We start from the raw sequence: 12,342 nt of genomic DNA on the forward strand, positions 1-12,342 counted from the left end.
AGGAAGGATGTACTGGCCTTGGAGGCGGTCCAGAGGAGGTTCACCAGGTTGATTCCAAAGATGAGGGTATTGACCTACGAGGAGCAACTCATTCTTCTGGGATTATGCTCACTTGAATTCAGAAAAATAAGAGATTTCATAGAAACATATAAAATTATGAAAGGGATAGATAAGATAGAGGCAGGAAATTTGTTCTCACTGATGGTTGAGACCAGAACTAGGGGACACAGCCTCAAGATTCAGGGGAGTAGATTTAAGAAGGAGATGAGGAAAAACTTTTTTTTCCCAGAGTTGTGAATCTGTGGAATTCTCTGCCCAAGGGAGTGGTTGAGGCTTCTTCATTAAATATATTTAAAGTTCAGTTAGATTTTTACATAAAAAGGAATTATAGGGAAAAGGCAAGTAGGTGGAGTTGAGTCAATGATCAGATCAGGCATGATCTTAGTGAATGGCAGAGCAGGCTCGATGGGCCGGACGGCCGACTCCTGCTCCTATTTTTTACATTCTTATTAACAAGATATCCACCTTTCTCAAAATGTCTCACAATCTTAATTACATGTAACAATTGCTGCAATAAAAGACATTGTTTCAGAAATGCACACTTTAAAATTAATGTTTTTTTGGAAAGGAGAGGCCAATCTCCCTGAAGAAATCAATAACTCCGAGAAGACCATGGATGGCCAGAAAGATTAAGGAGAATGAAATTAATCCGGTTGCCGGATCAGAACCTGCCAGCCCCCAAACCTCTCAAAGTCCGCAGCCTGCAACCAAAGGGTGCCTTGATGGGCCTGAACATTTGGATTTGCTTCACTCAACCATGAAGGATATCGTTTCTTCAAACATTCTCCTAAACCAGACAAAGTCTCCTCAATTTGTAAATAAATTACAACGATTACAGCAGAGCGTATCGAGAAGACTATCCTCGCTTGACCGTGACTGGTTGGACAGGTGCCAGGGACGAATGCAACTGGAAACGGGGCTACCCACTTCCAACAGTTCTTCATTGCGAGGCAGTGATACAAATACTGGGGTGCGTGATCCTGACATGGTTCATGGGAAACCGTTGACCAAAGGCAAGTCACTAACTTCAAGCGATTCCCTACCGAAGGCGAACGATAAACCTCCATGTTTAAATGACAGCACTCAGTTTGTCAACAGAATGCATCAAAATGGCAATTTTCCTGTAGTTGGTAGTTCGGAGAGCTGTATTTCTGCACGAGCTGACAGTGCCTCGACATTATTTGTCACTGTCCCTCTCAAAGCTGCCTGTGACTCTAGTGTGAGTGTAACCACTCTTGGAAAGCCTACAAAATTGGAGGATGACTATTTAATGGATGCTTCTCCTTGCCAAATAAAGCCCACTAAAGTGGAAATTCAAAACGCAAAGGAAAGTATACAGGAGTGCAAATTCAACCGCGATTCAAAGTCCACGGAGCGGAGAACATCCTGTGTCCGAGATTCTTCCCAAGGCAGATCTGACACTGTGAAGCCTGACCCGGGCGCAGAGTTACCGGACCTGAAGACTGTCCGTGAGAAAGAATTGGACAATATAAAAGCCAGGAAGAAAAAGAGGCAGAGAACGGGTGTGAAGCAGCGTGCTGCAGCCTCGGAAGGCGAGACCAAGAGACGGAGAAGGACAATCAGATCTCCAGAAGCTGGCTCTGCTCCGAAAAAAGAAAAGCGGCAGGCTGGCTCCAAATTTAAGCAAGATGAAAGCTCTCCCACTGAGGGCAAAGGGCAGAATAAGCTGCAATCTGAGCTTCTGCAGGAGAATCTGTATGGCGATGTGGAAGAGGAGACAGGGTCTAGAAGGAGTGTCTCAGCAAGGTATGTGCAGAGAGGGCAGCCTTGCATTAAGAAGCCAGGAGGCAAGCATTATGTATGTTTTACTTTTAAAATAACTAGTACTGTGTCATAGCGCTTGAAATTTCATATCTGTGCTGGAAAAAACATTTTATTTTTGTTTTGAAATTCCTGCAAAATGTTTTGGAGACATTTATGAAAGGCTGTTCCTTTATTGTTTGCCTTTTCATAATTTTACCAGAATTGTTCTTTTATTTTTAACCCATTCGCAGTGACATAGTTGGTTGTGCTGAGGCAGGGTCTTGCCCTGAAGCATCGACCATCTATCTCTCTCCACAGATGCTGCCTGACCAATTACACTCTGATTTTGCTGTAAAAACACAAGGCTGGAGAAGCTCAGCTGGTCAAACAATATACCTTATGTAGCAAAGATAAAGATACAGAACCAACATTTCAGGCTTGACCCCTTCATCGAGATATGAAAAAATGTAGACAGTCGCTCGAACAAAATAATGAGGAGGGGCAGAGGGAGGAACATGGTCCCAAAGGCAAGAGATTATAGTTGGATAAGGGAGGGCACACTAGCAAGCAGGGGGAGGGATGGCTCTGAATGAAGAAGTAAAGGGGTGGAGAGCTGGAGGAAAGAAGACAAAGGGACGGGAGGAAGAATGGAGAGTAGGTGAACAGAAACTGGAGAAGTCGATGTTAATGCTATCTGGTTGGAGGGTGCCCAGACGGAAAATTTAAGTGTTGCTCCTCCAATTTATGGTCCAATATATGGTCTTGTGTCCTGGTAAACTTGTACCTCTCACTTTGTTCATTTTAGATTGGTCACAGTGTTTCAGCTACCGAAAGAAAACAGAGACACACGCTGAGAGCAGTTCAGTTTATACAAATCTTTATTACTAAATCTAAAGCTGATTTCAAACTACAATATGCAAGCCCTTCCCAATTATATTTATCAACGCCTGGACTGGTCCCAACTGCCAAAGCGAGGCAACGACCGCACACTTGTAGTAGGTTGTCGGGGTGCCGGTAGCAGCTTCTCCACCTCCCCCGACCGGGATGTTGGTTGGACTCTAGAAGGTCTTCTTGCTGAGAGACGTTTCCACCCCTCAGAGAGTCTGAAACTTCAGCAGCGGGACGATGGCTTATATTAACCAAAAATTGTTTACTCGTAGCCCATCACCCTGAATAAATGGTTTCAAGGTCTCCTGACAGTCTGCGACCAACAAAAGACAACTGCATCTCTGGGCCTCATGGTGTTAAATTAGATTATGTCTGTTGATTCATATGCATCTCTGGGCCCCATGGTGGAATTTAGATTATGCATACATTATTCTCAAAGTAGGTTGCTGATACTCAGCCTTGCATAAGCAAAAGCATGGTCTAAATCCTCCATTACATCTTGTTGGGACAGTACATGAGGTCATGGACGTATGCCAGCATGGGAGTGGGGCACGGAATTGAAGTAGTTGGCCACTGGGTGATCTCTGTCACTGATGTGGACAGAGCGAAGATGCTCAACGAAGCGATCTCACAGTCTGCGTCCAGTCTCTGATGTAGAGAAGGTCACAATAGAAGCACCAGATGCAGTAGATAACTCTCACAGATGCACAAGTGAAGTGTTGCTTCACGTGAAAGTCTGTTTTTGCTTCAGATTATATCAATCTAGTGAACATTCTCTGAACTACATCCTTTCTTAAATGAGGAGCCAAAATTTCTCATGATACTCATTCGTTTCAAGACAATATAAGAGCAGGGATGTGATGTTGAGGTTTTATTAGGCACTGATGAGACCTCATGAAGTATTGTTAGCAGATTTTGGCTCCTCATTTAAGAAAGGATATGCTGATATTCAAGAGGGTTCAGAGGAGGTTCATAAGGAAGATTCTGGAAATGAAAGGGTTTTAATATGAGGAGCGTTTGACAGCTCTTGGCTTGCACTTGTTGGAATTTAGGAGAATGAGGGGATCCCACTGAAACATTTTGATTGTTGAAAGGCTTTCTTGAAAGGTTGTTTCCCACGGTGGGAGAGTCGTGTAAAAGAGGGCACAACTTCAGTATTGAAGGACATCCACTAAGAATAGAGATGTGGAGGAATTTCTTTTGTAAGAGGGTGGTAAATCTGTGGAATTTGTTGCCAAAGGCAGTTGTGGAGGCCAGGTCATTGGGTGTATTTAAGGCAGAGATTGATAGGTTCTTGATTAGCCGGGATATAAAAGGTTATAGTTCGAAGGCTGGCAGTGGGGCTGCGGGGGAAAATGGATCACCAGTCTCAATGGGCTGAATAGCCTGTTACTCCTCCTGTGTCTTATAGTCTTGTATCCCTCCAGACCGAATTCCTAAATGCAGGCTCAATTTTGACATTTAGGAAAAATTTGGACAGGTACATGGATGGGAGGGGTATGGAGGGTTGTGCTCTGGGTTTGTGTCAGTGGGACCAGCGGAATAATAGTTTGGCGAGAAGGGCCTATTTTGTTGGTGTAATGTTCTATGGTTCTTCACAATAAAGGTAAATAAGATTATATGGGGCTTGAATAGGGAGGACAGCCAGCACCTTTTCCTGGGTCCACAATAGCAAATACTAGAGGATGTCTGTTTCAGGTGAGTGGAGGAACGTTTAGGGGAGACGACAGAGATAAGTTTTTTTCACACAGAGAGTGGAGCGCTTTGCCAGGGTGGTGGTGACCAGCTGATATGGGAACACCAATACCCCAGAGTGTAAAACCCTCCAAAAGGTAGTGGACACAGCCCAGGACATCACAGGCAAAACCCTCCCCACCACTGAGAACATCGACAGGGAACGCTGCCATCGGAGAGCAGCAGCAATCATTGAGGATCCACACCACCCAGCTCACGCTCTGTTCTCGCTGCTGCCATCAGGAACGAGGTATCGGTGCCATAAGATTTGCACCACCGGGTTCAGGAACAGCTGCTCCCTCTCCACCAACAGATTCCTCAACAACAATCTCAAATCAGGGACTCATTTAAGGACTCTGACTTGTGAACATTATTGATTTTTTAAAATTCCCTTTGTATTCCACAGTCAGTTTGTTTACATTTGTTTTCTGTTAACAGTTCTTAGTATATATGTTTTACACTGTGTAGAGTTTATTTTTTGCACTACCAATTTGCCGCGCCCGCAGAAAAAAGAAGCGTAGGGTTGTATGTGATGTCATGTATGTACTCTGACAATAAATCTGAAGTCGTATTTTTATTTTAGGGTCGCACCTCCCAAAAAGGATGCAAACTTTGTGAGGATTAACCTGAAGAAGAAATCGCATGTCAGGGGTGGTTTGTTAAGAGGAGCATTTCTTCGCAAACAGGTGCAGAGTTTCAGGGAGTGCAGAATGCATTGGGGTTGGGTCGTGTTCTGTTCTTTAATCTAGAAAGAGAATGGCACAAATAGCAAGAGCCACTGCCTCACAGCACAAGAGACCTGGGTCCAGTCCTGATCTCTCCGCAGCTGTTTGTGGGATTTTTGCATGTTCTCCCTGTAACCAAATGGATTCACCCCGCATTCTCCTGCTCCCTCCCCTCGTTTCAAAGACGTGTTTGATCTTCCAAAATAAATCACTTCACGGTTCTCCAGATTGAACTCCATCTATCACTTTTCCGCCCAACTCTGCATCCTGTCTAAAGTAAAACATGCAAGTCTGCAGACACTGGTTGAAGTAAAAACACAATGCTGCTAAAACTCAGCAGGTCAAACAGTGAACAGTCGTCCCCACTTATCTGCAGAGGATATGTTCCAAGACCCCCAGCAGATACCTGAAACCTCAGATAGTACCGAATCCTATACTAGTATGTGCTGTTTAATGTCCACGATATGTTTTGTGAAATATGGTGTTATGCGATGTGAACATTGTGCGAACACCATATTATATACTTAAGAAAGCTAATGGGATACTGTAGTGTACCTGTAAACTTTTTTTTGTAAGGAGGGATCCGTGTGGGGACAGACATGAGGCTGTGAGGAGAGAGCAGGGCAGTGGGTCAATGTGGAGAGAGACTGTGGCATGGAATCAGTGTGGGAACTGACACAGGGCTGTGGGCAGAGAGCAGGGCAGCGGGATCAATGTGGGGACTAACACGAGGCTATGGGGAGAAAGTGGGGCAGTGGGATCTGACTTGGGGCTGTGGGGAGAGAGCAGGGCAGTGGGATCAGTGGGAACCAACATGGGCAGTGGGATCAGTGTGGGGACCAACTCAGGGCTGTGGGGAGAAAGCGGGACAGTTGGATTAGTTTGGGAATGCAGATTACAATTTCCTTTAGCGATCGATTTTTCTAAATTGCTGCAGACTTGCTTACGGTAACTGAATAATTATGGGACTACAGACGTATATGCGGTTAGACTTTGAATGGCCATGAGGCGGCGCACGATTATGTTTTTCCTATACATCAACAACTATGATAAATTATAATTTAGGCACACTAAGAGATTGACAACAAAAGTAAAATAGAAACATTATAACAATATTTTTTAAAAAGTTAATTGAACACAAGCACTGCAATACCATGACAGTCGATCTGAATACAATCTCTATTGTATTTTCGGTCCGCAGGTAACTGAAATGTGGCAAGCGAAACCACGGATAAGAGGGGCCAGCTGTACTTTATATAGCAAAGATAAAGATACATAACCAATATTTAGGGCTTGAGCCCTTCATGAAGGTTTGAGTCTAGGTGAGTACAGAGTTGTAAGGTTTGAGAGCAGCAGGGATTATAGACGGAGCAGTGAGAGAGGATCTCAGAGAACTCCCTTCGGAGATCAGAGGAGAACTTCTTCAGAGGAGGCATCCTTCAAAGGAATTTCAGAGTTTTTCCATAGACAGAAGTAAAATATGAAAGTCTGCAGACACTGCAGTTGAAGTCAAAACACGACGCTGGGGAAACTTAGCAGATCAAACAATGTCCTTTACGTAGCAAAGATAAAAATACAGTACCGATGTTTCAGGCTTGAGCTCTTCGTCAAGGTGTATACCCATCTGTAATTCCTGCTGCTCTCAAGCTCTATGACCATGTACTCACCCAGACCCACGTCCATAGCAACAAACGTTGGTTCTGTATCTTTATCCTTGCTACATAAAGTATATTGTTTGACCAGCTGATTTTCTCCAGCATTGTGCTTCTGTATCCTGTCTATATCCTATTGTAACCTAGGACAACCTTCCACACTATCCACAGCACTTCAACCTTTGATTCATCTGCAAACTTACTGACCCATCCCTCCACTTCTTCATCCAGGTCATTTCTAAACTCCACAAGACACTGACCTCCAGGTAGAATGCATTCTATCTGCTAATACCCTCTGCATCTCCTCTAAACTTTCCTCCACTCACCTTAAAATTTTGTCCTTTGGTATTTGATGTGGTTGCCCCAGGCGCTGAGAGATTCAGCACAGAAACAGGCCCTTCGGCCCATCAATTCTGTGCTGACCCATTGACATCAGTCCTACATTGGAGAGTTTTGTGTTCCCGTGTAGTACACCCACTAACATTTTTTTGTTTGCATGTTGTGAACTTCCAAAGGCCTGGAAGCAGAAATTTCAGATGAAAGGAGAGCGTTTTGGTGGAGGGGGACGACTCCGTCAGAATGGAGACACTTGCTTCCGCTGTGGTGCAGCAGGGCATTGGGCAAAAGACTGCAGGGCTCAGGGTAGGTGTACGTGCTGGTGACATGCTTCTCCTTCAGAAGTTTGACTAAACTGCCCGTACTGAGCCTGATGTTTAAAAGGGTTCAGGAGGGCTACAATCTGCAATCTGACTGACTCTTGGGGACACGAGGACACAACTGGAGGAAGTAGTAGGGCAGTGGTTCTCGACCTTTAGTTTTTCAACCACTTAAATGTTCTTTTACTTCCACTGGACCTCCTATAACATACCCACGGACCACCAGAGGGATTTTTGGGGGGAGGGGTGGTTGGCTGAGGGTTAATGAGGATTGAGGGATTGAATTTAAGAGGAAGGCATATTCTGCTGTAACTGTAAATGGCTCGTTTTCTGAGTGGCAGGCGGTGACCAGTGGGGTGCCACAGGGGTCTGTACTGGGACCCCAGCTGTTCACAATTTACATTCATGATCTGGATGAGGGGATTGGATGGAATATCTCCAAATTTGCAGATGACACTAAGCTAGGAGGGGTTGTGTGCATGGAAGAGGGGGTCAGGGAGCTCCAGTGTGATTTGGATCAATTGAGGGACTGGGCAGATCCATGGCAAATGTGGATCAATGTGAGGTTATCCACTTTGGTCATACAAACTGGAGGGCAGATTACTATTTGAATGGCAATCGATTAAGAGATGGGGAAGTGCAGAGAGGCCTAGGGGTACTTGTACATCAGTCTCTGAAGGCGAGCATGCAGGTACAGCAGGCCGTTAAAAAGGCAAATGGTATGTTGGCCTTCCTATCAAGAGGGTTTGAGTCTAGGAACAAGGATCCCTTCCTGCAGCTGTACAGGGCCTTGGTGAGACCCCACCTGGAGTATTGTGTGCAGTTTTGGTCACCTTATCTAAGGAAGGATGTTCTTGCAATGGAGGGAGTGCAGAGGCGATTCACCAGGCTGATACCTGGAATGGCAGGAATGACTTATGAGGAAAGATTGCGCAAATTGGGATTGTACTCGCTGGAGTTGAGAAGATTGAGAGGGGATCTCATAGAGACCTATAAAATTCTGGCAGGACTGGACAGAATGGATGCAGATGGGATGTTTCCAAGGATGGGAAAATCCAGAACCCGGGGCCATGGTTTGAGGATAATAGGCAAACCATTTAGAACCGAGATGAGGAGGAATTTCTTTACCCAGAGGGTGGTGAATCTGTGGAATTCATTGCCACAGAGAGCAGTAGAGGCAGGTTCATTGAATATATTTAAGAGGGAATTAGATCTATTTCTTCAGTATAAGGGTATTAAAGGTTACGGAGAGAAGGTGGGGATGGGGTACTGAACTTTAAGATCAGCCATGATCTCGTTGAATGGCGGAGCAGGCTCGAAGGGTCGAATGACCTACTCCTGCTCCTATCTTCTATGTTTCTATGTATAGGGTACCTCAAGGCTGGACCCAGGGTACTGTGTGCAATTCTGGTCTCCTGAATGGAGAAAGGAGAGTCTGGCTTTGGAGGAGACGCTGGAGTCATTTATGATCAGGGTAGTAAGGGGAGCTGTTGGATTAAAAACTGTCCTTGAACCTCGAGGTGCTAGTTTACAGGCTTCTGTACCTTCTGCCCGAAGTTAACAGTGACCTGAGTGATGGGGGTCCTTTATGATGTTGGGCGCCTTCTTGAGGCAGCGCCTCACATACCTGTCTTGGATGGATGGAAGATCGGTGCCTGTGACAGACTTCGTTGAGCTTTTCACTTCTGTGTTCCTGGGTACTCGAGTTATTAAACCAGGTCGTCTTGCTGCCACTCAGTATGCTTCCCACGGTGCACCTGTACAAGTTTGACATGCTGAATTTCCTCAGATAGAGGGGAGTGGGATTAAGCAGTGCAATGTTTCATTCTGTGTCTACCTGGATTGGGTTGAATATTCCTTGGAATTGCTCAACCAACAAAAAAATGGAGATCTTTTTGCTTATAACCAATGGCCTTGGTTACATCTCTCATTCCCGCAGGACGCAGCACCGTGTTTGGAGGAGCGCCCGAGGAGAAAATGGAGACTTCGGAGGTGATGGATGATGACCTCTCTCCCCTGCCCACACTGGAGGAGGTGGCTCGTATGACATCCATGTGCTGCACAACTAATGGTAAGAGGACATGAAAGGGGCTGCTAACCCTCATCCTTTGGAGTGACATTGAACCAGTTCAAGCTCAAGTGAAGGGCCTGAAATGTGCTATAGATTCCTCAAAGTTCAGATTTCGTGTCAGAGTACATGCGTGTCGTCCCATAGAACCCTGGGATACTTTTTCCTTTGGGCCTGGCAGAATTACCACTTATTTGTAGTGCAAAATAAACTACTCAAGAAAAAAATACATATACAAAAGGGAGAATTGTAAATAACGAATTGCAAACAAACTGCAATGTAGAAAGTAAATACTCAATAATAAATAATGTGAAAAGTCAGAATCCTTAAATGAGTTTAATTGGGTTTGTTGAGAAGTCTGATGGTGGAGGGGGATCGGCTGTTCCTGATAGTAGCAGCAAGAACAGAGTATGTCCTGGGTGGTGTGGATCCTTGATGATTGCTGCTGCTCTCAGGTGGCAGCGTTCCACCTCTTTGTTTTCTCTATGGTGGTGAGAGTTTTGCCTGTGATGTTCTAAGCTGCGTCCACTACCTTTTGCTGGGCTTTCTGCTCAGAGTTATTGGTGCTCCAATACCAGTCAGCCCACTTTCTATTACACATCTGTAGAAATTTGCCACGGTTTTTGATGTCACTCTAAACCTCTGCAAACTCCTTAAAAAGTAGAGAAGCTAATGAGCTTTCTTCACAATGATATTCGCGTCTTGGGTCCAGGAAAGGTCCTCCAAGATAGCGACTCCAGGAATTAAAATTTGCCCTGTGGTGCTCCAGTACTGATATTCTATAGTGCATGCAACGTTATTACCTGAAATAGAAGAGTTTGCTTTTCCAACAATCCAGCAAGTCAACGCTAGCCTGTGTACAAAGTGAAAGAGCCCATGGCATTGTGTAGTGTTACAGTGAAGGATTGGGTATTACATGGCAAGGACACTGGTGGCTGTGAGAATCTGTTGGTGTGAAATCTCACACTCTTCTCTGACAGGAGAAGGGTGTGTATCTGGACTGGGGTCCATCCTGCCCGATCGTCTTGCTGCCACTCAGTATGCTTCTCACGGTGCACCTGTACAAGTTTGACATGCTGAATTTCCTCAGATAGAGGGGAGTGGGATTAAGCAGTGCAATGTTTCATTCTGTGTCTACCTGGATTGGGTTGAATATTCCTTGGAATTGCTTAATCAACAAAAAAAAAATGGAGATCTTTTTGCTTATAACCAATGACCTTGGTTACATCTCTCATTCCCGCAGGACGCAGCACCGGGTTTAGAGCAGCGCCCGAGGAGAAAATGCCTGAGGGAAGTGTAGATGGAGGGGTATATGTTTTGAGCTGATTTTATTATCTTCCAATCTCTGGTGAAACAGCTCCTGTGCAGTAAAAGTTATAGAGTTTTGCAGCACCGAAACAGGTCTTTTGGCCTATCTCATCAATGCTGACCAAGCTGATTCCATTTGCCAGCATTTAGCCCATATCCCCTCTGAATCTTTCCTATCCATTTACCTGTCTGAATGTCTTTTAAATGTCACAATTGTACATGCCTCTGACACTTTGTCTGCCAGCTTGTCACCTATACCCACCACACTCTGTGGGGGGGGGGGGGGGGGGGGGGGGGGGGGGGATGATTGCACCAGAGTCTCTTTTAAATCTGGGCCCTCTAGCTTTTACCCTGGAATGAAGGCTGACACTTTGCCTTATCCATGATTTTATAAACCTCTGTACAGTCACCCTCAGCCTCCTACACTTGAGGCAGAAAAGTCCCAGCCTGTCAGCCTCTCCTTGTAATTCAAACCCTTCAGTTCCATCGTCATTTAGTGCAACAATCATCCTGGTACCCAAGAAGAGTAGAGGGAGCTGCCTCAATGACTATCGCCCAGTAGCACTAACATCTACTGGGAGGAAATGCTTTGAGAGATTAGTCATAGCCAGAATTAACACGTGAGCAAAGGTCTGGACCCACTGCAATTTGCCTATCGTCACAGCCGGTCCACAGCAGACATAATATCACTGGCTCTCCACTCAGCTCTGGATCACCTCGAAAACAACAAATCATACCTACAGCTGCTCTTCATTGCCTCAGCTTATACATCATTATTCCCTCAGAACTGGTCAAGAAGCTCCAATCCCTGGGCCTCTTCAGCCCCCCCCACCCCCCACCCCACAACTGAATTCTTGACTTCCTCATTGGAAGACCACAGTCAGTATGAATTGGAAACAACGTCTCCTCCTCACTGATTATCAACACAGGCACACCTCAGGACATGTTCTACTATAAACCCATGACTGTGTGGCCAGGCCCAATTCCAGTGAAATATATAGATTTGCCGATGACACCATGGTTGTCGGCCGAATCACAGACAGCAATGAGGCAGTGTACAAGAGAGGCATCAGGTCATTGAATGGTGTAACGACAACAACCTTGCACTCAATGTTAGCAAAACCAAAGAGATGATTTGGACTTCAGGAGGAAGTCAGGAGAACACAATCCAGTCCTCATCGAGGAATCAGAAGTGGAAAGCATTGAGAACTTCAAATTCTTGGGTGTCAACATCTCCAAAGATCTGTCCTGAAGCTTCCATGTCGATGCAGTCACGAAGAAGGCTCTCCAGCGGCTATACTTTCTGAAGTGTTTGAGGAGATTCAGTATGTCACCGAAGACACAAACATTTCTACAGGTGTGCGATGGAGAGCGGTGCTGGCTGGTTGCGTCCCTGTCTGGTACGGAGGTGCCAGCACTCAGAACAAGAAAAGACTCCGGAAGGTTGTCAACTCGCAACATCACAGGCACCAGACTTAACTCTATCG

The 12,342-nt window shown here is 45.3% G+C and overlaps 1 protein-coding gene across 3 annotated transcripts in view; it reads left to right on the forward strand.

Moving 5' to 3' along the window:
• recql4 (RecQ helicase-like 4) overlaps window positions 1–12,342 on the forward strand; it is a 144,975-nt gene that overhangs the window by 42,066 nt on the left and 90,567 nt on the right. For all 3 annotated transcript variants that reach the window (XM_069914975.1, XM_069914976.1, XM_069914977.1), the window contains exons 6-9: window positions 629–1,827; window positions 5,030–5,132; window positions 7,339–7,465; window positions 9,419–9,550. In XM_069914975.1, coding sequence (XP_069771076.1) covers window positions 629–1,827; window positions 5,030–5,132; window positions 7,339–7,465; window positions 9,419–9,550 — 1,561 coding nt within the window. The remainder of the gene's footprint in view (window positions 1–628; window positions 1,828–5,029; window positions 5,133–7,338; window positions 7,466–9,418; window positions 9,551–12,342) is intronic.

The sequence above is a fragment of the Narcine bancroftii genome, chromosome 1 (genome assembly GCF_036971445.1).
Source record: "Narcine bancroftii isolate sNarBan1 chromosome 1, sNarBan1.hap1, whole genome shotgun sequence".
In the NCBI taxonomy this organism is placed as follows: Eukaryota; Metazoa; Chordata; class Chondrichthyes; order Torpediniformes; family Narcinidae; genus Narcine; species Narcine bancroftii.